Source organism: Gracilinanus agilis, chromosome 4 (genome assembly GCF_016433145.1).
Source record: "Gracilinanus agilis isolate LMUSP501 chromosome 4, AgileGrace, whole genome shotgun sequence".
Classification (NCBI taxonomy): domain Eukaryota; kingdom Metazoa; phylum Chordata; class Mammalia; order Didelphimorphia; family Didelphidae; genus Gracilinanus; species Gracilinanus agilis.
Genome location: NC_058133.1, coordinates 312,955,261 through 312,981,777, shown reverse-complemented (window position 1 = coordinate 312,981,777; position 26,517 = coordinate 312,955,261). Strand labels below are relative to the sequence as shown.

Genomic DNA, 26,517 nt, shown 5'->3' with positions numbered 1-26,517 from the left:
TCTCTCTCTCTCTCTCTCTCTCTCTCTCTCTCTCTCTCTCTCTCTCTCTCTCTCTCTCTGATTGTCTGTCTGTCTATTTATCTATCATATTTATCTCTCTATCATCCATCCAAGACATCAACCCTTAGGAGATAGCCTTTTTTATGCACAGAAATCTGATGATACAGTGTCAGATTAAAGTTAAAATGAACATAAATCTTCTACATGGGCAGGTCTTAATTAGTGATGCAAGTGCTGAATAAGCAGGAAATTACAGGAATCATCTCTATTGGGTGGTAACTAATATCTATAATCGGGCCTGGCCTTTGCAAGGTCTCTGCAATAAGGAGACATGGGCTGATTTTTGCTGATAATCCTTATTCCTGTCAGGAGTCAGTCACTTCCCGTATTTTGACCTAACAATGACACCTAAGGATGTCTGCTCTAAGCCATTGCACCCAGGAGCTGGGCATCCTGTCCTCATGACTGAATGTCTTATGTCAGCCCTCCACCCCCTGACTGACTACCTTGTGTCATGCACCCAGAGGCAGCTTTCCATCTCCTGAATAACTGTCATGTCCCTGCATGCAGCAGCGGGTAGGACGTTTGGGGGAAAGGTTTACAGGTAAAATGCCTGTCAGCAAGCTTTAATACCACCCTCACCTATACTTTCTTAGCTAATGTTTATAATTCATACAAAGTTAACTATATTATTTGACTATTAACTCAAAACTAATGATTGTTATAAAAATAATCATAAAGGCTAATGCTATTATAATCATAAAAGGGGGGTTTCACATTCACACCTTTTCTGTGTCATAGACCCTTCTGATAGTCTGATGAAGCCCCTTCTCAGAGTAATGTTTTATCATACAATAAAATGCATAGGATAAAAAGGAAACCAATAATAATGAAATATAATTCACTTCTTTTTATATCTATCTATCTATCTATCTATCTATCTATCTATCTATCTATCTATCTATCTATCTATCTATCTATCTATCTGTCTTATTTATCTCTCCATCATCTATCTATCCATCCATCCATCCATCCATCTCTCTCTCTCTCTCTCTCTCATCTGTCATCTATCTCTTTGTCTATCTCTCAGAAAGTCAATGGGCCTCATGGTTGAGAACCCTGCTCTACGTTTTCCAAGGGAGATTAAGCCTTAAAAAACTGGTGAAAGAGTTTATGGGACTTGGAAATAGAAGCCTTGGAAGTGGAGAGCTAACGGTTCTTTTTTACCTTCTCTCTTTCCATCTAACCAATATCAAATGTCAGGGTGCCATAACCAGGCTTTAATACTGGGCGTAGCTCTTCCAAATGTCTTCTGTTATAAGCAAATATTTTTGTTTTACAAGAGATCAGGAGGAACAAAATTGTCATTGGCAATTTAATACATCTACACCAGTGATTCCCAAAGTGAGCACCACCGCCCCCTGGTGGGTGCTGCAGAGATCCAGGAGGGCGGTGATGGCCACAGGCACATTTATCTTTCCTATTAATTGCTATTAAAATTAAAAAAAATTAATTTCCAGGGGGCTAAGTAATATTTTTTCTGGAAAGGGGGTGGTAGGCCAAAAAAGTTTGGGAACCACTGCTCTAGACAGAGGAAAAAGAGATAAATAAGTGTGAAAGAAGGAAAAACGAGATGAGGGCAAAAGAGAGGTTGAGGCAAAGAGCCCAGAGAAATTTGAAGAGATTGATTTTATGTGTATGTGGGTAGATTGCTGGGGTGGGGAGGAGATTATTGAAAACACGGAGGACAAATTGAGAAAAGGCAAGGGGACAGGGAAGAATGGGGCAAAGGTGGGAGGCCCAGGGTGGTCCCATTTGATGGAAACATAAAGAGGGAACAATGTGAGATAAGGCTAGGTAAGTAGGCTAGAGTCAGATTTTTGAAAGGTCTTGCATGCCGAGGTAAGGGGGTTAATCTTTATTTGGAAGGCAGGCAACTGAGAACAGAGAATGCTTTGTATTAGAGAAATTAGAATGATTGGAACATTTTGTTAGAAGCATTTCTTGGGCAGCAGGATTGAGGATAATGTGGAGAAAGGAAGCAAAAAGACAATTTAAGAAGCTATTACATGTAAAACCCAGAGGAATTGTGCATTAGCTACAGGAGAGGAATGGGAGGAGGGTAGGGAAAGAACATGAATCATGTAACCATAGAAATTTTTTCTTAATTAATCAATTAAATAAAATGTAAAAAAAGAAGCTATTACACTTATACTAGTTAAGAAGAGATTAGGGTCTGAAGAAGGATGATTACTATAGGAATTGAAGAGGGGGATGTGAGAAAGGCAGTGGAGGAAAAAGAATGAAAAGACTTGGCAACCAACTGATTTTTAGATGCCCAAGAGGGAGGAATCAAAGATAATTCCAAGGGGGCAGCTGGGTAGCTCAGTGGATTGAGAGTCTGGCCTAGAGACGGGAGGTCCTGGGTTCAAAACCGGCCTCAGCCACTTCCCAGCTGTGTGACCCTGGGCAAGTCACTTGACCCCCATTGCCTACCCTTACCATCCTTCTTCCAAGGAGCCAATACACAGAAGTTAAGGGTTTTAAAAAAAATTAAAAAAAAAATAATTCCAAGGCTGAGCATGAGAGACTGGCAGGATGATGATTCCATTAATAGAAAATGGGGGCAGAGGGAGGCTGGCTATATAGCAAGGAAGATGAGTCCAGTGTTAAATATATTGAGTTGCTGGTAGAGATTACATCAAGAAGTTGTAAATATAGGACTGTGGGGAATCTCATCAAATGTATCTCCACAACATCTTTCATTCACAATCTTGTACTTTAGTTCAGCTCTCACCTCTTGCCTGTACTTCTGTCGTGAATGTTTGTTGACTGTTTTAGGGTAGAGATTCTTTTGTTTCAGTCTTTGTATCTCAAGCATCTACCACAGTGTTTTGCATATAAAAAACTCTTATATGGGAAAGAAATTGTAATTTCAGATATTCTAGATAATTTTACAAACCAAATTTTTTTTTTCTAATCTAATAGCATTTCATGCCCAGTCCTCCTATAACTCACGCTAAAAGTAAACTAATGAGCAAAGGAGACTGTCCTCTGTGGGAAAAGATTCTTATCCTGGGATCTGTAACTTGTTTTTGAAATACTTTCATACCTATATTTCTTTTTTTTTTTAAACTAGTTTGTTACATAATTCCTGGGTTAACTTCTTCCTTCCCTACCTTCCCTGCACTAGAAAAGGCATTATTTGATAAAAAGATATATTTATATTTAAAACTATAGCTTGCTTATTTTTTGTCATTTCTTTTTTCTAGAGGCAGACATACACAAGACATTCTTCAAACAATATTTCTGTTGTTGTATATAATGTTCTCTTGGTCCTACTCATTTCATTCTTTATAATATCATAATAGATCTTTTTTTTTTTTAACCCTTATTTTCTGTCTCTAAGACAGAAGGGGAAGAACTAGGCATATGGGATTAAGAGACTTGCCCAATGTCACACAGTTATGGAGTGAGATTAGACTTGAACCCAGGACCTCCTGACTCCAGGCCTGATTTTCTATTCACTGAGTCACCTAGTTGCCCCTTTTCTTCCCTTCCCTTTCCTCCTCTCCTCTTCTTTCCTCTCCTCTCTTTTCTCTTCTCTTCTTTTTTTTCTTTCTTTTTTTTTTAAACCCTTACCTTCTGCCCTAGAATCAATACTATGTATTGGTTCTAAGGCAGAAGAGCGGTAAGGACTAGGCAATGGGGGTCAAATGACTTGCCCAGGGTCACACAGCTGGGAAAGTGTCTGAGGCCAGATTTGAACCCAGGACCTCCTATCTCTAGACCTGACTCTCAATCCACTGAGCTACCCAGCTGCCCCCTTTACCTAATTATCTTTATAGGAGCCTCTTACCAACAATAATGCATTTATTGAGCACCTACTATATATACACCAGGTGTTATTCTAAGTGCTTTAGAAATATCTCATTGGATCTTTTTTTTTTTTTTTTCAAACAACTTGTCTTCCATCTTAGAATGGAAGCTTTTAATATGTGTGAAATACAGTCAATTAATCCAGTTACAGCTATTTCCTCACATTAAGTGGTGTTTTGTTGGGGAGCATAGATTGGTTATTTCCCTGTGTGGATGGAACATAATACTTTGGTAAAATGACACTTTTCTATTTACTTTTTTAAAAAAATGCAGCAAATACCTGGCGGCTTTCCTTCTCACACATCGAGAAGGACATACTTAGGAATCATGGAAGTTCTAAAACGTGTTGTGAGATGAATGGAGTGCGGTGTTGCAGGTGAGTTCCACATCTGATTTCCGTGCTCTTTGTTAGATGGCTGGGAAGATGTAGAAGAGAAGCTTGTCGAGGGCAGGAGCTATTTTATTTTGTTGTTCCTTCACTTTGCTGGGGCTGGCAAGCAGTTCCTTTCAGTACCAAATACTTAATAAATTCTTGGATTGATTTTTTAAAAATCTATTAAGATTCTAGATCAAATCTGACCTCAGACACTTCTAAGCTGTGTGACCCTGGGCAAGTCCCTTAACCCCCATTGCCTAGCCCTTAGTGCTCTTCTGCTTTGGAATCGATACTTAATATTGATTCTAACCTAGAAGGTGAAAGTGTTGTTTTTTTAAGCCTGTTAAGGGTCTCCCCACAAATGTTAGTGTTACTGTGCCCCACAGAGTTAATTCAGCATGTTTTAAACCTGGGTATAAAAGAATTATTCATTTGCCTTTTAATTAAAAAAAAAAACAAACAATAAACAAACAAATAAATAAAGCAGGCTTTAAGATTTTTAAATACAGCACAGGGTAGTGTTAAATCAGAAAGGCTAACTTGCTATCACAAAGATTGTCCAGGCTTTAATGTTTAAAGAAACCTTCGGAACCCCCCTGCTTCCCCAAATAAAAAGAACTCCATGCCCAATAATACAGTACACTGTATATCTGCTACATTTCCAGCAATATAGGAAGCTCTGCCATAATTTCCACCTACAAATCTTTGGAATCTGTTTTGGGAAAATTAGCTCAAAACCATTAGAATAGAAGATAGCAAAAATGCCAGTCTTAAAACTGCTTTTTTCTTTAACAGGAAAAAATGTTTAAAGTTGATGAAGTATCTTCTTGAAAAGCTGAAAAAAAAGTTTGAGAACCGGAAGGAACTAGACAAGTTCCATTCTTATCACATGAAAACTGCCTTCTTTCATGTATGTGCCCAGGAACCAGATGACAGTCAATGGCAATTAGAAGACCTAGGAAAGTGTTTTGTTAACTGTGTGAGTTATTTTTTTCAATGTCTCCAGTTAGAACAACTTTTTCATTTTTTTATTCCTAGATATAATCTGTTTAGTCATGACCTCATTGACAAAACCAGTCGATTATTTCTGTTAAGGCAAATTGAATTTCAAAAAGACAATATGTTTCCATTATTTGATGAATAAAATTATTTTTGGAAAAGAATCAAGACTTCCAGTTTCTATCACCTTAATAACATAATTTCTTTCTTTCTTTCTTTCTTTCTTTCTTTCTTTCTTTCTTTCTTTCTTTCTTTCTTTCTTTCTTTCTTTCTTTCTTTCTTTCTTTCTTTCTTTCTTTCTTTCTTTCTCTCTCTCTCTCTCTCTCTCTCTCTCTCTCTCTCTCTCTCTCTCTTTCTTTCTTTCTTTCTTTCTTTCTTTCTTTCTTTCTTTCCTTCTTTCCTTCACCCTTAACTTCTGTGTATTGGCTCCAAGACGGAAGAGTGGTAAGGGTGGGCAATGGGGGTCAAGTGACTTGCCCAGGGTCACACAGCTAGGAAGTGTCTGAGGCCGTTAATAACATAATTTCTGAAATTGTCTTTGGATTTTCTCCTCAGAGAACAGACATTCTGTATTCTCTTGGTAGAATAGGGCAAAAAAATGGGGAGTTAGAATGAGTTAGGTGAGGCAAAGAAAGCAGAAGTAGAATGTTCTATATTCTGTCAGACTTTGCCAATGTCAGAGAAAGGGTAGTTTTTTGGCAAAATGAAAAAAAAATCAATAAAGACTTAAAAATTTAATCTTTAAGATGATAGCTACTTTTAAAATGGAATTTTTTTTCAAGTTATTTAGTAAACCGTAAATCATAGCTACAATCCAAATGTTACGGGCGCTAGGCAGCACAGTGTATCGATAGAGCACCAGGCCTGGAGTTGGGAGGATTTAGGTTCAAATCTGGACTCATTTACTTCCTAGCTATATGACCCTGCAGAAGTCATTTAATCCCTGTTTCATAGCCCTTGCTGCTCTTCTGCCTTAGAATCGATATGTATTCTAAAACAGAAGGTAAGGTTTAAATTTTAAAAATTCATATGCTGTCCAATTAGGATGAAGACTATGAATCCATTTAAATCAATCATGTATTATGTGGTCAATGTTGAGATGACAGGAGAGCAAAAATATAAGATGACCTCGATGCCTTAAGTGATTAATTATAAAGTGCAACTTAACTGGTTTTTTAATATTTTATTTTTTCCTCGATTATATGAAAAATTTTTTGAGCCAAATCCTCACCCTCCTTCTTTTCCTCCTCCCTCCCTAAGACAGCAAACTGTATGATAAAGATTTTCCATGTGGAATAGTATAAAACATCTTTCCATATTAGTCACTTTTGTGAAAGAGAACATGAACAAACAAAAGAAAAGCGAAGAAATAAAGTGAAATATAATACATCTCGGGATGCATTCAGGTCCCATGCATCCTTTCTCCGGAGGTGGATGGCCTTTTTCATCATGAATCCTTGAGGATTGTCTTGGGTCACTGTATTGCTAAGAATAGCAAAGTCATTCATTAATAGCGAAGTTTATCCTATAACAATGTTGTTACTATGTACAACATTCTCCTCACTTCACTTTGCATCGACTCATGCAACTCTTTCCAGGCTTTTTAAAATCATCCTTTTCATCCTTTCTTATAGCACAGTAGTATTCCATTATATATCACAACTTGTTCAGCCATTTCCCAATGGATGAAAATTCCTTTTCCAATTTTTTGCCACCATAAAAAGAGCCGTTATAATAACAATAATAGTAATAATATTAATAATAAATAATTTTGTGCAAACAGGGCCTTTTCCCTTTTTAATAAATTCTGTGAGGCCATTAAGAATAGGAAGTAAATGGCTAAATGCACTGAGAGACGGTAGATAATAGCTACCAGAGTCTGGATTGAACTTTGGTGAAAAAATGTACTGAGTGAGGGTGGTAGAGGGCAAGTGTCAGTGTAGCAAAGGGGAGCAAGCAGTGTGTGTGAGAGAGAAGGGTGCAGTGGCTACCGAAAAGGGTGGCCAAAGAGGCAGCCAATCAGGAATGAGGCAGCTCCAAATGTAAGAAGATGCAAAGGAAAGGTTTGAGATGAAAGCAAATTTGTTAATTATGGAGCCCAGTGGAAGGCGTGGGTAGATTTGGAGTGTGCCAGGAAATAAGGTGAGTTTTGAGGGGACGGTGAAGGATGGAGAATGAGATTTGTACCATTAAAACTGGGAGTTCAGAATCACTGGATGGGAAAGAGGATGATGAAGATGGGAGTATGCTGACCACTGAGAACTTAGTTCAGGGCTACTATTAATGGCTAGAGAATCTATTGAGGGAAGAAGGCCATTATTGTTAAAAGCCTACATCCTTGTGGCCACCTTGTGTCCTGTGGAGCCCCGGAGGCATGATTCCCTGCAGAAGCAGGCAAAGATGCCGCCTGGGAGGAGTCGAGAGAAAGCAGGAGCTGGTCATTTGAGGGAGGGCTAACCCAGAAACTGCTTCCAGAGCACTGGAGAAGGCCCTTTGGAAAACACTAAAAGTCACAGGTCCAGCCATAGCTGGAACAGGGCAGCAGAAATGAAGATGCATCATGACAAGGAGGAGAAAATTACTCATTCTTTTAGTATATGTAATCTAATTATGCAAGAAACAGTTCTGGTAATTTTTTTTTGGAGGAGGGAGAGGGAGAAGAGAAGCAAGGGAAAGTAATGATTACAAAGAACTCAGATGTTTTTGAAATACTTTTGATTTTATTAAACAAAGTACAAAAATGTTCTAAGATGTCTACATCTTTAAACATTATATTGACAATTGAACAATTCCTTCATATGCAGGTCAGATTTTTCTCTACTTCCATTTGGATCTGAACTTTCAATGTTAAAGCCAATCAGAAATTTGTAATACTCTTTTTTTTCCTGACAATATATTTAAAAAAAATAACCCAGAATCATCTTTCTTCCCATGTCCTCCAACTTGCTAATTGTTTGGCTTTTGCTAAGCTGAAAGGCAACAACTCCAAAAGCAAGTTGTTCCCTGGATTGTACGTGCTCCCAAGATCAATAAATGTTTCTTGTCCTTCCACGAGTTCTTGCCATGTTTCTTTCTTCATCTTTTTTCTGCTTGTGCTGTTTATATCGTTCAGCCATTAATATAAGCTCATTTGGAATTTCCTGAAATCATTAAGTATATTAGGTTAGCTGAATTTTATTAAAAATTGCTTTCTGACCAAAGAGTAATTTAAGAGTGATTATCTAAACAGACATTAATTGCTAAGAAAAGCACAGATACTAATTTTTAAATAGTAAATTTACAGGTTTTATCATGAAAGCTTACAAAAATTAAATTTGCCCCCACATTTGCCACCATAACTAAGACATTTGTTTCATATTTGCTAACAAGTAATTAAAAATGAAAGAAATTAGGAAATGTCAAAATATCCTCACCTGGTTGGCTCTCTCCAAAATATTGATTAATTCACCAGCTATTTTCCAATCATTCCTAGTAAGTAGGGTAATTGATTCCCCTGTATGCCTTTAAGAGAAGAGTCTCATGTAAATAAACTCTTACCATGTTTTCTATATAAACCTGAAGCAAGGTATGTTATTATTTTATTGATTTACTAATGGAATTTCAGGTTAGTCAGAGAATTTGGAAAGAACATGAAGTAGCAGAATATCAGGCAGAAGAGCCCTATTATAAACCTATAGCAGGAATAGACAACTTACATGCAAAGAGCAGTAAAGTGATTTTCTTGGCCAAAGTATTGAAAAGTAAAAAGTTATAACTGTTAGACTATAATATTCTTACCCAGCTCTTCCAGTACGTCCTACTCTATGGACATACTCTTCAAGGTTTCGAGGAAAATCAAAGTTAAAAACGTGGGTGATATCTAAGACATCAAGACCTCGTGAGGCCAGATCTGTTGCTATCAATATTCTTACTATTCCTGGAAAAATGAAAAACACAGATTTATGTCATATATGTACATGCAAGCCAGGCTGTTCAATTTACTAAGCACCAATAGATACATTTTCTATCACAGCTGAGATTTTTTTTTGGTAAGCATATTTTATCAATTACATGTAATAACAATTTTCCACATAGATTTTCTGAAGTTGTAAGATCCAAATTGTCTCTTTCCCTTCCTTTCCTCCCCCTTCCTAGAGATGGTAAGCAATTTAATCTAGGTTATACATGTATTATCATGCAAAACACATTTCCATATTGTTCATTTTAAAGAGAATAATTGTATAAAACCAATATCCCCAAATAAAAAACCCAATAAAATAAAGTGAGAAATTATATGCTTTGCTCTGCATTCCAACTCCAACAGTTCTTTCTCTGGAGGTGGATAGCATTCTTTGTCCTAATTTCCTCAGAATTGTCCTGGAACATCAGATTGCTGAAAGTAGCTAAGTCTTTCAGAGTTGATCATTCCACAGTATTACTGTTACTCTGTACAATGTTTTTCTGGTCCTCCTTATTTCACTCTGCATCAGTTCCCATAGGTCTTTCTAGCGCTTTCTGAAAGCATCCTGTTCATCATTCCTTTCAGCACAATAGTATTCCATCACCCTCATCTGCTACAATTTATTCAGCATCACCTGAGATGTTTTTACACTTTTGGGTGGGTACTATTTTCATTAGTGCTTACAGAACTCCTGAGTCTCGTGTACCTCATCAATAGTATTTAAGATCCAGAGTCTGGTATTAATTGAAAGGCAAAGTAAATCTGAACCATGATTCAATGGGATAGTAATCACTGTATAAACATACCTGTTTTAAACTCATTCAGAGCTCGTTCACGATCACTTTGTTCTCGGTTGCCGTGTAATGACTGTACAGGTAAACCCTTAATGCTCAAGTCACTGGATATATCATCAGCACTAAAAATAAAATTAGCAATTTAGAATGCAATCTGAATTACTAAATGACAGGAATTTCTAGCAGCACCACTACTGACTTAAGAGGTGGATTCTTATCAATGGCATACTTCACAATTAGATTTTGGCTTCTATTGCCCAAGGAGACAAAACTAATATGAGTACAATTTAATGTTTCTGAGACAGGTGAACAAATGAAAGATAGTACTTACATAAGTTTTCTGCCTACGAAAATAATTACTTTATCTTCTGGCTTCATTGAATCAATGAAGGAATGTATAAGAGCTGGTTTTTCCTGTTCTGTGGTTATGATTATTTTCTGCTTTACAGTATTTACAGCCTAGAGCATTCAAAGGAACAAATATTTCAGATTTAGAAAAACATGTTAAACAAGATACAAATGTTATTGGCTTGATATGTTATTACTCATTAGCCTTCATTCATTCAAAGCATAAGCAGTAAATTACTGTGAAGTGTCATAGCTTCTTGGAGCAGTTTTTTATTCCCACTGAAAAACATGAACAAGCATGTCTTAGCCCTTGATTTCCTCTTAACAGGCCCTAACAGGTACTATGTCCCTCTTTTTCCCCAACTAAGGAACAATCATTGTACTATACTTTAAAGGTTGCCCTTTTTTTTAAACAGCCAGTCAGGCCGAAATTCCAAGGAGGGAAGCGGAGCCATTAGAAAAGGGGCGGGGCCCAGAGCCGCGGGCTGCCACGAGCGCTCTGCCTGCCCCCTAGTGGACAGGAGAGGGATGGCAGCAGTGGCGAGCAGCTGTCACTCTCCTCCCGGACCTGCCCCCTAAGCCGCCTTCTCCCCTCGCTACCGAAGGGACCGAAAGCCTCAGTGGAAAAAGCTTACGGCAAGATCCAGGGTTCCAACATAAACAATCATCGGGTCGTTCAAATACTTCTGCGAAAGGCGGCGCACGGCATCAGGCCACGTAGCGCTGGGTTTAAGAAAGCGAGATACAGACACGCGTTACGTTGGTGGCTATCAATAGACGTAAAGGCTGCGCTGGGCGCTACAGAGCCCCGGGCACACGGGGAGGGCTGGGCCAGGGCTTCCTTCCCTGGGCTGAGAGGTTGGGAGCGGCGAGCAAGGCGCGACCGTCTCGGCCCGCTATCTGGGCTGTTATAAAGTACATGGTACGGAGCCAGGACAGCTGCCGGCTCATCTCCTTAGGCGGCTGTATGGTCAAGTTTTAGGTGAGCAACTACTGATTGGTTTGAAAAAGCCAAGACAATCGCCTCTACACATGAGGAGGATTAAACTGGCAGTCCCGGGAGGGCCGGTCTGGGCTTAGGGGACTTAGCGTGAATGTGGGGAGCCTTAAAAAGGAAGTGGTAAAGCGCCGAGGGGGCACAAGGAGGCCTGGGTTTGAATTCTAGGTCAGACACTTCCCAGCTCTGCGGCCCTCTGGAAATCATTTGGCCCGGGCCTCAGCTTCCTCATCTGTAAAATGGGAATGCAGAGGCACCTCTCTAAAAGGATAATTGTGGCATTTGTAAGTGAGAGAACTACCTCATCTGCCTCTCTACACACACACACAGTGGCAATGGATAGAGAACATAGAGTGGTAAGGGTTGAAGGTAAATGGAGATTTCTAGCAGAAATGCTATGTAATGCCACTGACAGAATGCCAGAAGGACCTTTATTTGGCAGTTAGGGACAAAGGAAGGTATGACTTGAGAGCTATTACATTTTTGGACCAGAAGGGAAATCAGGAGAAAATGAAAAGAATCTGCAGTTAATTCAAAATCTGGTTTCCTTATGTAGTTGTTAAACTAAATTTAGCATTAACTCTGTTAATACCTTTCAAAAAAATAACTTAGAGCTTTAAAAAGTGGCTCTCACAGTACATTAGAAAATTGTGAAATCAGAAGGGGCCTATAGATTTTATGAATTCCACGTTATGAATGATAATATCATTTACGTACCTGGTCATAATAGTTTGTCTATCTGGCCGTACATCTAATAAAATCTTCATTATCTGTGGTTCAAACCCCATATCTAACATTTTATCAGCCTCATCTAAAACCTACATAAAAATAAAAAATATTTCAAATGAATCTTTTAGATTCCATTTCCTCCCACACCTAAACTAAAACTAAAATAACTAATCATTAGAAACAGTGATTCTTAACCTTGTTTCATGGACCCCTTTGACAATCAGAAGAAACCTATGGATCTCTTCTCAGAATAATGCCTATTTACTATATTAATAATTAAAAGAAGTGCTAAATTTCTGCTAGAGGTTAGTGAAAATAAAGATATATATATATATATTTTTTTTTTCTATCCAAATTCATGAACCACATGATAATCTATCCAGAGATCACAGGTTAAGAACCTCTGATTTAAGAAGATTTCTCCACAAAAGTTCTGGTTACTTCAAGTAATAGACAAAAAAAGTTCTTTTGAGTTTCTAGGAATTTGATTTTGTAATTCACTTAAATTCCTAACACAATACATATGTGCTTGTTGTGACCATATGTACTTCGCTGAAGATGAAATGAATGCTTGTTGAGGTCACTACATAAATAAAAGTTAAAACTGACTTGGGGAGGCTATTTTTTTTTTCATTCTCCTCTACCTCCTGCCCCAGTTTGTAATAAGGCTTACCAAATATGTGATGCTATTCAGGTTGATGAATTCATTCATCTGAAGGTCATTCAGTCTACCAGGGGTGGCAATGACAATGTCCACACCCTTAGTAACATGTTCAATCTGACCTCTTCTGTCTCCACCACCATATATACAAATGCTGGCAAAAGTTACATAAGATTTAGTTACCAAAAAATCTCCCCATCAATCACACCAAATATCTAGTGAAAAGAAATACTATTAAAATCTAACCAGCAATACAAATTACCTTTTAATTCCTTTATAGGTATATTTTTTACATTCACTCTCAACTTGTAGAGCTAATTCTCTGGTTGGCGTCAGCACTAGCATTCCAGGACCATCCCTTTTTTCCCTGGTTCTTTAGAGTGAAGATCAAGAAGTATTAGTTATACTGGACAGGAATCATGCTTTGTTCCTAATTTTTTTAAAAAAAATCAAATCTTAATAATTTTATTAGATGAGGGTAGGGGCTTAGAAGGAGGCCAGGGAAATCCAACCTGACTAAAGTTACAAACCTGGATGTGAGAGAATGGTGGCTGGATCCAGAAACAGGAAGTTAGGCAGAAGATTTTAGTACTAGAGACACTTATTCAACATTAGGTGAGAGTTTGGGGAATAAAGATTAAGATATTGGGAGTCACAGGCATGGGTGACAGTCAAAAATGTGGGAATAGTAGATTATCAGATATGAGAAAAAACTTTGGAGAAAGTCTATGTAATTTAAGACTAGGATCTAATACCAAATATTAACTTTGGGTCATAGGTGATGGATATTTGAGAAAATGTTATGCCTTTTTGGTAGTATTTTACCAAAATATTTCAAGTACTTAAATAATTACTTCCATGGGGTCAAAAATGTTTTAGTTAACAAATGCTCTAAAATTAAACCTGGCTGAAATCTACTGGCAAGAGATGCAAGTGTGCTTTAAAACTTGATTTTCAATTAATTCACAAATTATCTAAGATTTTTAAATCCCTCATGAAAGATGAATTCTATCTTTAGGAAAAAAAAAACAAAAAAATGCTTCATGTTATCAAAACAGAAAAATAGGAATCCTTACTCTGGCTGCAGGTCAAGATGAATAAATCCTGGCATTAAATACGCCAAGGTCTTTCCTGTGCCTGTTTGGGCAATGCCAATTAGATCGATTCCTTTTAATATTATTGGCCATGCTTGTGACTGAAAAAAAATGACAAGCATTAAAACTCAAACTACCTTCTTTTTCCCTCAAATATTCTACTACAAACAATATGCCGAGCAGTTTATAGCATACCTGTATAGGTGTAGGTCTTGTGAAACCTACTTTCTTTATATTGGCCATAACATCAGGATAATGATCAAATGCATCTTCAAATGTACATACTGGATTAGGAATTATACGTTTTTCATTTTCTCTTAAGTCATCACACATTATATTATTGTTTTCTTCCCTTTAAAGGAAAAAAAGAAAGATTAATAACAGTCACTTTAGAGCTCACTTATCTGACAAATGAATAAGCACTGACCCAGCTTTCTCTTGTGTTTAAAAATTATACTCAAGAAAATGTAAATATTCATAGTAAATGAATATAAGTGAGATATAAAGAGCCATAAATTCCCATATTTTTTGACAATAGACATAAAGGAGAGTAAAATAAGACAAAATGAAAGCTGTGTTTATAAATGATATGTATTTAAAGAAAGCTATATCTACAGAATTGTCATATTGCCAAATATTTAAAAATCCATAAATAGGTGCCATAGAACTTTCACTGCTAAAGTAATCCAGGGTAGAGATAAGATCTTTTATTAGCCCATGTGGTAATTACTACTTTATCCTCAGTCTAGGAGTTTCAATCTTGATAGAAGAGAGATTATGCCACATTTTCCGTTCCAATTTGTTGGCACCTTGATTCTTCCCTATTGCATTTAAGCCAACTGCAAACAACCATGCAGTGATTTCACTCTGGGTAATTCAATATTTATAAATTACTTACCTCCACTTATCTACTTGTGTTTGTGACATTAATTTTGTCTTTGAAGATTCTATGTAGAAATCTTTCTTAATTGGGGGAAGACCTTAGAGGAAAAAAACTCCATTAGTGAAAGAACTTGGAAACTCTAATTAGAATCAAGATGTTTATAAATACAAGTGCCAAAATATGTGGTAGATAACCACAACTTCAACTGGACAATAAGCTCACTAAAGGAAAAAAAATATTTTTCATTTTGACATTTTCAACCATATTATGACTTGACTCAACCACAGTCAGCAAACTTTACAAAATAAATATTGTTTCATAATTATCATGGAATAGAATGGCTCATAGAAGCCAACTAGTCTCACACAGTTAAATCTGTCTGGTTCAGAAATCACCTCTCCAACAACCATATCAAATGGTCATCTAGCCTCTACTTGACATGCCTAGTAACTCTAGGGTATTCACTTTGATATTCCAATATTTGTCAAACTCAGTAAATCTTCCCTTCTGTAGCTCTTTCAGTTTTCTCCATGACATAGCTTCTGTTCTTTAAACACAGAATAATTTATTCCTTATTTGGAATCTATTAGTTTTACATAAGATTGAGAGGTCCTATGGAGTACTGGATAGAAAGACTGCCAGGGACTAAGGAAAACTTGGGTCTAAGTATTACCCTAGACACAGAGTAGGCCTGAATTATGAAGACAATTTAACCTTCCACGTACCTCAGGCAGCTCTCTAGGATTATAACTGGAAAGTAAGTACAAGACCTGTTTTGTTAACAAAAAACCTCTATACTAGAAATCATAGGTCTGCATTCCCAAAGCCCTCACATATATAATTATTAACTTCATACATTAATAATATATAATACACACAAGCACACATACATATCTTAAGATGATTTATGAAAAAGAATTAAGAGAGAACTGACATAGATACATCACACAATAGTCATTTACTGCAATTTGTGAAAAGGATTAAAATCATCCATGTCCTATAAAACTGTTTATATTCCTTTTCAATAAAGAGTTCTTTAATAATAGTAAGGGAGGGAGTATATTTTATCAGAATTATTATTTACATTTAAGACAAAAATCACAAAGAATGCTTATATTGTACTAACCGTCCCACTTTGTTTTAATGTAGTGGAGGTGGTCTTGTTTAATAGCCTCCCAATCAATCACTGGCACTTTTTTATCTGGGCCATTTTCATTACAAGATGATTTCAAAGTGTTTCCTTCAGGGTACAGAGAAATTAAGAAGGCAAAGTCATAATGAGTTAAAAAAATTATTTCACAACAACTTCTGCTTTCATAAACATCATCTTCCATTTAGTAATAAAGAGAAGATTACTGAACATACTTTCACTAGTTCAGTATAAAGTATTGATCATAGTTTCTAAGATATGTTTTTAATGCTAAAAAGTAGGTAATATTAAAAGAATAACAAACATTCCTTATGATTTTTTTCAAAAAGTTAGTAGCATGTGATTTATGAATTACAGTACTTACCTTGCGTGAGAAAAGCACTTTGCACATCTTAAAATCACTATATAAATGTGAATTTTACAGTAACATCTTTTTCTATTCTTTTTTTAACAGATATTTTATTTTCCTAATTACATGTAATAATAATTTTTAACATGTTTTCCAAAATTATGATGTCCAGATTGTCTCCTTTTTTCTCTTCCCTCCCAGAGATGGTAAGCAATTTGATTTGCATTATACATGTATTATCATGCAAAACATTATTGGTCACTGATATAAGAGAATACTCATATAAAGCCAATACCCCAAAATAAAAATATAAATAATGTGAAAAATAGTATGCTTTGACTGCATTCCAACTCCAATAGTTTTTTTTCTGGAGGTGAATAACATTCTTTTCACAAGTCCTTCAGACTTGTCTTGGATCACTGTATTGCTGAGAGTAGCTAAGTCTTTCACAATTGATCATCCTACATCATGGCTAATACTAGGTACGATGTTCTCCTGATTCCATTTATTTTGCTCTGCATCAGTTCATGTGGATCTTTTCAGCCTTTTATGAAATCATCTTGCTCACTGTTTCTTATAGCACAATAGTATTCCATTGTCATCATATGCCACAATTTGTTCTGCCACTCCCCAATGGACAGACATCCCCTTAATTTCCAATTCTTTGCCACCACAAAAAGAACTGCTAAAAATATTTTTGTATTAGCAGGTCCTTTCCCATTTTTTATGGTCTCTTTGGAATACAAACCTGGTAAAGGTATCTTTCTTTATTGTAATGGAACCAAGGAACAACTCTTCTTAAATAAGTAAACCTAGTTTTACATTTGTCATGTTAAACTGTCTAATAAAATCAAGCTCTCTACCAACTAATTATGTGTACCTCATTTTTCTCATCAAGAAAATAAGGCTAATAATCTGTACATACTACCTAACTCATAGTATTATTCTGAGAATAATATGTATGAAAACCCTTCAAAATAGCAACTCACATTTCTATAACATTTTAAAGATAACCAAATATGCTCATAAGAGCCTTGGCAATGAATTGTACAAATATTACTCTATTACATTCATCATAGGATCATAGTTTTAGAACTATAAGTGACTTTAGAGGCAAACAAGATTAGCCCCTTCTTGGGGAACTGAGCTCAAGCAGGCTACATGACTAGACTGAGTTCATTCAGGTGATTAGAGGTAGAACATAAACCCAGAAAATAATCACAGAACATATTTCTGCTTTTCTATCCTCTAAAAGCCTAAAGCAGTATTATGTATCATGCAATTAATGCTCATTGAACAAATGATTAAATTGTACTAAAAAGTAGTTTATATTACATATAATTTTACAAGTTTATGTATCACATAAGCTTAATTGTGCTTCCTTTGGCTTCCCGGTCATTAACATTATTAAGATCATGTCAATATGCTCAAATCAGAATTTTGGGGAGGAATTGTGTATGTAATTACAAAGTGACAAATGTCATGTTTTTCATGATAGGAAGCTAAGTGGCACAGTGGATGGAGCACTGGGTCTAGAGTTAGGAAGACCCAAATTCAAATCTGACTTCTGGTACCTGCAGTTATCGGCCTCATGTTTTTTTTAAACCCTTACTTTCCATCTTAGAATCAATACTGTGTATTGGTTCTAAGGCAGAAGAGTGGTAAGAGCTAGGCAATGGGAGTTAAGGTGCTTGCCCAGGGTCACACAGCGAGGAAGTGCCTGAGGCCAGATTTGAACCTAGGACTTCCTGTCTCTAGGCCTGGCTCTCAATCCACTGAGCTACCCAGCTTCCCCCTGCCTCATTTTCCTCAACTGTAAAATGGGGACAAGATCACCTATTTCACAGGGTAGTGAGGATTGAGTGAGCTATTTGTTAAGCACTTAGCACAGTGACTAGCACACAGTAGATACCTAAATATTTGCTCCCTCTCCTTCCCTGAGGCAAGTTGTACTGGCTAGTCAAAATAGGGACAATCTGGGAGACTAGAGATTCATTACAAGAGGAGACCTCTAAGGAAAATGACTGAAAAACTCAAGACCTTTGATCAATACCCATTTACTACTCCAGAAGATTAGAAAGGAATCCTGCCTCTCCATTTCCTGGAAGATGAAATAGAGTTCTCAAATGAAGTATCTTATGGGTTTGTGTGTGATCATATGTGTTACAATAGAGGGCTTTTACTTTTCTTTTTGAGGGAAAGAGACTTGAAGGGAGTAAAGAAGAATGTCAAGGATAAGAGATGAAGAAAGCCTGAGAGGAAGACAAGTGGAGCAGGGCAATATGGGGATTATCATGGAAATTTTTTTATTGTACTTCCCCAACATAAACTACAAAAGGTAGAAAAGAGAAAAAGTCTATAAATAACATCAGTCTAGTTTCCTTTAGGATGTTATTTAGTAGATACTTAGGTATTTGTGTCTGTTGATGTTTGTGCAGTTTGTAATAAAATATTTTTAAACTGAAAAAAAGTGGAGTGTTGAAAGGGAAGAGTAAATGTTATGGCTATTAATGTTCAGTGACAAGTCAAAATACATTGAATGGCTTTTGCATAAAAGATTCTGTTACAGAGTTGTTTTATAAAAATATTTTTGTGGGAGGCAGCTGGGTGGTTCAGTGGACTAACAGTCAGGCCTAGAAAAAGGAGATCCTAGATTCAAATTTGACCTTAGACACTGCCTAACTATGTGACCCTGGTCAAGTCACTTAACTCTCATGCCTAGTCCTTACCTCTCTTCTGCCTTGGAATAAATACACAGTATTGAGTCCAAGATGGAAGGTATGGATTATAAAAAAAATATACACACACACACAGTATAAAATTAGCTTATTCACCGATTTTTGTGTCCTCTTTAGAATACTTTTCTATTTTTTTTACTATTTCCTCTATCATTAGCTTAGCTGATTTCTGGTTCTCCTTGTTGCCATATATTCTGGTTTCTGACTCGGAATCTCCTTTTATTATCTAAAAATACAAAAAGACATCAATAATCATAATTTTATTACACCCACAAATCTCAAGACTTGGAATGATAAAAATTTTAAGTATAATTTTTTATTTTTTTTTTTAATAAACCCTTACCTCCCATCTTGGAATTAATGTGTATTGATTCCAAGGCAGAAGAGTGGTAAAGGCTAGGCAATGGGGCTTAAGTGACTTGCCCAGGGTCACACAGCTAGGAAGTATCTGAGGCCACATTTGAAACCAGGACTTCCTGTCTCTGGGCCTGGTTCTCAATCTGCTGAGCCACCTAGCTGCCCCCTTTAAGTAAATATAATTGAGGTGTTAATAATCTGGATTATCAAGTTTCAGAAGCTGTTTGGCTCATCTCTTGGATCTACCTTCTAATTTCATAAGGGATGTAATTCTAAGAGTGAACATGGTAGCTACTCAAGATGGATCCTAGAATAAGATCTAAACCCTCTAATAAAGCAAATGTTAACAGAATTTTTAAAAGTCTCTGGATAACAGAACTGTCAATTAGGATAAGAATATCATTTCAGTTGAAAAGGTAATAACAAAAAGACAAAGATAAAAGTTTTCTCAAAGGGTCTTTATCTTTTAAGATAGGATAAAGGGAAAAGAGATCATCCAAATCTCTTCTCCAAAGTGGGAACACTGCTCATCCTCCAAGAAATGCAATGTGTCGCTGAGGCAGAGGACCTAACTAGACATATAATCTTAAAAAAATTTTTTTAATTGATGTTTTGTTTTTCACATCACCATAGTACCCCATTCCATGTATTCTTCCCCTGATCTTTCCCTCAAGAATGATCCCATATAACAAAAAGAATATTTTTTTCCAACAGGAAAATAAAGTCAACACAACTGAAAAATACATTGAAAAAGTATGAAAATATGTGGGATATGTAACTTGGAACTCCCACCTCCACAAAGGAGCAGGTTGGGGAAGTCTTCTGATATCTCTTTATTCAAGTCCTTGTTGATCTTTATAATTTTGTTACATTTACTTTTTATTTTTTTGGTATATCACTGGTCTTTCCATTTACATTGCTGTTGTTCCTATGTACACTGGTTTTTTGGCTCCGCATATTTCACTTTGTATCAGTTCATATAGATCTTTCCAGGCTTTATCATATGCATCATTCCTTAACACCACAGTAGTACTCCATTGCATTCATATGCCACAATTTGTTTGGCCATTTCCCAACTGAAAGACATCCACTTTGTTTCTAATTCTTGGCTATCACAAAAAGCCCTACTATAAATGTTCTGGAGCACATTGGGACTTTTTTCTTATCAATGGCTTCCTTTGGGTACATGGCCAGTAATGGAGTCTCTGGTTCAAAGGGTATATATATTTTAGTCACTTATTTGCATATTTCCAAATTATTTTCCAAAATGGTTGTACCATTTCAAAGACTATATATTAGTGTGTCTATCTTCCCATAACCCCTCCAATCCTGACTATTGTAATTTTTTGCTGTTTCTGCCAGTTTGCAGGCTATGAGGTGGAACCTTAGAGTTGTTTTGATTTGCATTTCTCTTATTATTAGTGATTTGGAGCATTTTTTCAGGTAGTTGCTAACCATATGACCTTAGGCAAATTTTTAAGTTTTACCTATAAATGAACTGAATTTCTGCTTCATAGGATAGCTAGGAAGAACACAATAAAATAATTTATATGAAGGCAACATGAAGCCAACAGACTACTATAAAAATATAAGGAATTGCATTACAAAAAGCAGCAAGGCCAGACATAAAAGTAGAATTGGAGGATGCCAGTTTATATTTTGCTCAAGGCTCACCAACAACTTTATGCCAAAGTGGTAATCCACATTTCAAATACCTATGATGATTAGATTTCATGAAATCTCACGGCTAGTTTCAGAGCTTTCACTTCAAGTTGATCAAAATTAACATTTACCTGAATTTTAGAACCTGTTGATTCTTGAATTTCCTTTATTTTTGTTCCACCCCGACCTGTTAAAACATTTATAAATTATATAAAATAAGTATGATGGATATGGTTTGAACAATTTGTTGGGTTAAATATCAGGTGTATAAGAGTACTATACTGAACTCCAAGAACTCTACTTTCTCCTTCCTCCCACCTCCACCTTTATGCCTAACTGGATACTCTGCCCATATAGGCTATTTTTTTTTTTTTTGAAGAGAAGAATGAACAAACATTTCTCTGATGTCTCAAAACAGGGCTAATTGAAATAAAGATCAAACTTGAGGAATTTGGGGATTTGGCTGCTGTTCTGGTTGGTTTACATATTGTACGTTCTCCTCCCCTTCCCTTAGCCCTGAAGAATAAGTTCTTTAAAGACAGGAATTTTTCTTTCGGTATCTAGGCCTATTGTTAACATATATGGACCAAATGGTATGGCATCCAGATTTTTAAAGAAGGTTAAGGAAGAAATACACAGTAGAACTATACAAATGGGGGACTTCAATCTTCCCCTATTAGAACTAAATAAATCTAACCAAAAAATAAATGAGAAAGAAGTATAGGAAATGACCAAAATTTTAGAAAAGTTAGACTTAATAGATATCTAGAGAAAACTGAATAGGGATAAAAAGGAATATACTTTTTTTTTAAGCAGCATATGGTACATACACAAAAAAATGACCATGTATCTAGTGCATAAAAACTTCACAACCAAAACAGAAAAGTAGAAATAAATCCAATTTTCTCAGCTCATAATGCAATAAAAAGTATAATCTGTATTCCTATTGCCTAAAGACTGCCTTCCTCAAAGGCTGGGCTTAATAAATGCTTGTTGGATTGGATTGGTAAAGATACTAGATTACCCTACTGAAATAGAAAGATTTTTGTTTTTATTTTTCTTATCCAAAAGATCATATATTTAGAGCTTGTCTACCACTTCCTAAAAGAAAAGGATGGGCTCAGAATGCAGATGTTTTTGGACACTTGTCAATGTGAGAATTTGCTCTTCTTGACTATATACATGTTTGTAAGTTTTGTTTTTCTTGTTTCCTCAATGGCAGAAGAAAAGGAGAGATGTGGGAGAGAATTAAATTTCTGTTGGACGAAACAAAAATTGAAGCTTGTATAGTCTAATGGTCTCTTTCTCTCTCTTAAGATAATGAAGCTGAGGGTAAGAGATTATATGCCTTGTTCAAAGTCACATTGGTAGTAAGGAAATGAGCTGTACTGAGGTGATTAGGACAGCAAGAGGTTAATTGTGAGAACCACAATGCATCTTGTGACTCAGTTCTGGTGCTAGCTTAGTTCCTTTTCTATTCAATTATGAGCCTATTTCAAATTCTATTTTGTGAGAAAAGTTTATTCAATTCTGGTAATTTGGAGAAAATCTTATTGCATTGTTTGAATCTATACCTATAAGACTGAGAAACCAGACCACTTATACCTGCTGTTTGAGACTCTTAACCAGAGACCTAGATTATGTTGACCAGATATGCAAATAGAACCTAAGACTGATGTGAGGATTTTTCTAATAACTGTACATCTCAAGCAACTCATACATCCTTTCTGAAAACTGGCTCAATATTGATCAGTCAGTTATTGTTTCCATGTTCCTTTGATTGTTTATAGATACTTGAGGAGTGAGATATCTCTTTTCCTGAGTTCCTGGAATCTGTTCACTCTCTCATTCCCAACTTAGAAAGGTCCTAAGCTTTCTTCCACTTAGAAATCAGATTACCTAATGTTGTATTGTTTCTTTTTTAATTAATTGGTCTTATGTGACTGCTTTTCATGTATTAAAGTCTCTCTTCATATTTGGGGTCTGGCCCTAAGCTGAAGAAGGGGTCCAGTTCTGATTTTTTAGGCAATTTGCACACATTGCTTAATAAATGGATGCAACCTTTGTTTCCTCAGTCATTTTATCTTGGCTTCTTTCTAGCGGCTTGAACTAGATCTTTTTGACCAAACCAGCTCTTCCCCTGCTTATTGACATTTTACCTACAACTGAACAATTCCTTTTCAAGGCCCGGGGATTTTAAGTCTCTAGGTTTAAAAGAGAAAAATCACCCGGGAAGTACAAACACTATTACCTGTAAACAGTCAACACCTTCTATGGTTAAAATATGAATATAGGACCTTATTGGAAAGGCTCACATGATAACCAATTAAGTTCAACCTCTGAGGAAGGTACTGCTTCAGCAAGAGGGACCAGTAAGGGTACCAGGCTCAAAGTTCACACACAACATGGACCAGTAGGGATGCCAATCTCAAAGGTTCATAGGCTTTGTCTTAAAAAGAGGAGATGGGGTCTTCTCCACTCACCTGAGTATGCATCTCCCTTCTCTCTTCCCTTCCCACCCTAAAGAAGCAGGGGAGAAGGAGTAAAAGGGGCGAGGGGGTGGGGGGGAGAGGAATGCTTCCAAGGCACAGACGGGGGATAGCTTGCAGTTTGGGTCATCCCAAGAGGAAGCCAGGCCCCAGGCCAAGCAAGGGGTCAAGGGAATCACAGGTTCCCAGCATAGGGGATGGAGGGGTGGGTGGGGGAGGGCGGCCACACCCTTTTCGAGCTTTGCCTATCTCGCCAAGTCAACGAGCATTTTTATTAAGCTCCTGCAGCATGCCAGGCGCCGGGAGTCAAAGCAAACCCTTTCCAAGGCAATTCCATTTCAATCAACGAACGCGTGTTAAGAGCCTACTGTACATGACCGGCGCTGGAGACGGAAACCATCAAACCAGAGGAGGAGGATAAAAAAACAGCCCTTTCCTTCCTGTTCCTTACCTATGACCGCCCCGACGACAGAGCTGTCGAGTTTAAAACAGAGCGGCGCTTCCCTGAAACAGGAGCTTCGGGCCCGGTACTCCAGAACTCCCGAGGGCCCACGGGAGCCTCCGCGGGCGGCGCCGCTGCTGCCGCTACCCCGCCCCCTTGCACTGCTACCTGCCGCCCGAGGGGGCGCTGTGGGAGTCTTCTTGTCAGGGGCCGGGCCCCGAGAGGCGGCGCTGGGGTTGCGGGAGGCGCAGTTACTGTGGGTTTCTTTGGTGGACATCGTGGAGGGCAGTGGGGTGGAAGGCAGGCGAGGCGGTGGAGCAGTTAGAAGGCGGGGCGTGGGGTTTCTCCCGTCGTTGATGGTCGGAGCCCTCCCAGAGGTGGAAGAGCCGGAGAACTGAAACTCTGTCCAGCAGTGAGCGGGGCCCTGCCGACACGAGGCCCTGCGCTTACATACCCGAGACTGGCTCCGCCCCTCTGAGGCCTGGATGCCGCCCGAGAAAACGATTGGCTAGAGGGTGAGGAGGGGCGGCGCTTTGGGGGCATGGCCAATCCGCTCTCTCGAAGACTTCGGTGGCCCTTAAAAGTTGTCCCCTAAGGTGTGGGGCAGGCGCATTAGAACCTCTGTTCTGCAGTTAAGAGTTCTAACCTGTGTATCTGGAACCAGATAATTATAATGATTGATGATAACAGGTCTGACTAAAGAGACCTTTAGGATTTGCCTTTCTTCCTAATGAGGCCCTATAAGATGAGGAATGTGAGTAGTATTTCCACAGAGTAGGAAACACTCAGTGTAAGTGGCGTGTCTTGTTTCCTCCACCACCACACTTCTTCTCAATGGGCTATTCAGCAGATCCTTTTTCTCCCTTCTTACACCCTTTCCCGCAACTCCAAAGTGTTATTTACAAATATAAGAAAACAATTGGAAAGAATGGAACGTAATCTTGCCTTGAAGTGGGAACCCCACGTTTCTTAAAATATTGGTGACAGGTGTAATTATTTTGGTACTCTTAGGGGCACATCCCTTGAGCCCTGCTTTCCTCACAGTTATGCTGGGATTAGAGTGAGAAGAAAAAATTAGTGAAAAAAATTATACCTCTATTTTCCCTTTTTTTTTATACTATTCCTTTCTGGGAAGGTAGGGTAAGGGAAAGGGAACCTTAAAATAATGTTGGTTAACATATTGAGATTGAAACTCTTTATATCAAATATCTTGTCTTTCCAGGAGAATACTCTAAGTGAATGTACAAATGGCTTTTGATCTTTTCTGAAAGAGGGTCAGGTAGAAAATATCTCTCTGGGTTTGTAAGGGTCTTGCTTACTTCATGTCTACAGAATAATAGATTTCAGCTTTTACTTATGTCTTGAATGGAATTGAATTAGTTACTGAAGTTAAAAAAGAACTTCCTTGGTAGGATTCCCTTCCCCCAAATGCCATCTATGTATAAGAATAGCATTGAAGAAACTTTGTCCAACAGTTTATCCATATACATTACTTCAGTGGTGTCATTTATGCTTTTGACTTTTAGCCGACTACCAACAAGTGTTATCCTCTTTTTCAAAACTTAATTAATTACGAATATTTTTCCATGATTACATGATTCGTGTTCTTTCCCTCACCTCCTCCCTCTCCCCTCCTGTAGCCAATGAGCAATTCCACTGGGTTTTACATTTATCATTGATCAAAACCTATTTCCATATTATTAATATTTGCAATAGAATAATCATGTAGAGTCTACATCCCCAGTCATGCCCCCATTGAACCATGTGATCAAGCAAATGTTTTTCTTTTGTTTTTCTACTCCCACAGTTCTTTCTCTGGATTGTTATCCTCTTATTGGAAGGACATTCCTAAACCTTCAGCAGTAGATTTCTACTTGGATACTCTGCTGTCACCCAGGCTCATGTGTTAAAAGCTGAAATGATCATGTTTGGTATATTTAGAAATGAGTACTGGGTGAGATGAAGTGAAAGAGAAAGATTCAGGGAAAAATTACTCCTCTTTCCTCCTTACTCCTTCTCCTTTTAAATAATCCAGGACATTCCTGAGGGACATACAAGAAAGAATACTATCCAAATTGAGAGAAAGAACTATGGGAGTAGAAATGCAAAAGAAAAGCTTATGACTTATCACTTGTTTATATGGGTATATGATTTGGGGTTTTGGCTTTAAAAGATTGCTCTTGATGAATGTGGAAAATGAATAATGTGGAAATAGGTATCAAATGATAACATTTGTACAACACAGTGGAATTGCTTGCCAGCTCTGGGAGGGGGGAGGAAAAAGGGGAGGGAAAGCAAATGAATCATGTAAACATGGACAAATATTTTTTAATGAAAATTTTAAATTAAAAAAAGACCTTTTACAATGTAACCCCAACTTTATTTCACAGTAGTTCCCTCTAGGAGTTCTGAGTTTCAGACTGTACTACTAGTTGTTCCCTAGAGTTGACATTTCATCATTTGCATAACATGTCAACACTTGTAAAGAGGTCCATCTTTAACTCCATTTCTTATTCTATCAAGGCTCAGCTCGGGAGCTAACTCCTTTGTGAATTGTCCCAAATGTTTGCTCTAGTCATCAATTGTGTGTTCTTTCCCTTCTTAAATGATCTTTTATCGTATATGTTTAT

At 37.3% G+C, this 26,517-nt stretch overlaps 2 protein-coding genes across 2 annotated transcripts in view; one reads left to right on the top strand and one right to left on the bottom strand.

Moving 5' to 3' along the window:
* Positions 1 to 5,399, top strand: part of CGAS (cyclic GMP-AMP synthase) — a 33,503-nt gene extending 28,104 nt beyond the window's left edge. Inside the window, exons 3-4 of the mRNA XM_044675363.1 lie at positions 4,153 to 4,255; positions 5,051 to 5,399. Coding sequence (XP_044531298.1) covers positions 4,153 to 4,255; positions 5,051 to 5,399 — 452 coding nt within the window. The remainder of the gene's footprint in view (positions 1 to 4,152; positions 4,256 to 5,050) is intronic.
* A 2,881-nt stretch (positions 5,400 to 8,280) lies between these two features.
* On the bottom strand, positions 8,281 to 24,164 carry DDX43 (DEAD-box helicase 43). Its single transcript, XM_044675766.1, has 16 exons — positions 23,897 to 24,164; positions 21,088 to 21,143; positions 19,034 to 19,163; positions 15,827 to 15,940; positions 14,716 to 14,797; positions 14,013 to 14,169; positions 13,800 to 13,918; positions 12,986 to 13,096; positions 12,736 to 12,877; positions 12,051 to 12,151; positions 10,972 to 11,059; positions 10,320 to 10,447; positions 10,001 to 10,110; positions 9,032 to 9,170; positions 8,668 to 8,755; positions 8,281 to 8,394 (listed from the first exon to the last, which is right to left on the bottom strand). Exons 1-16 carry the CDS (start codon positions 24,162 to 24,164, stop codon positions 8,281 to 8,283), a joined length of 1,947 nt encoding a protein of 648 aa, XP_044531701.1.
* Between the last annotated feature and the right edge of the window lie 2,353 nt (positions 24,165 to 26,517).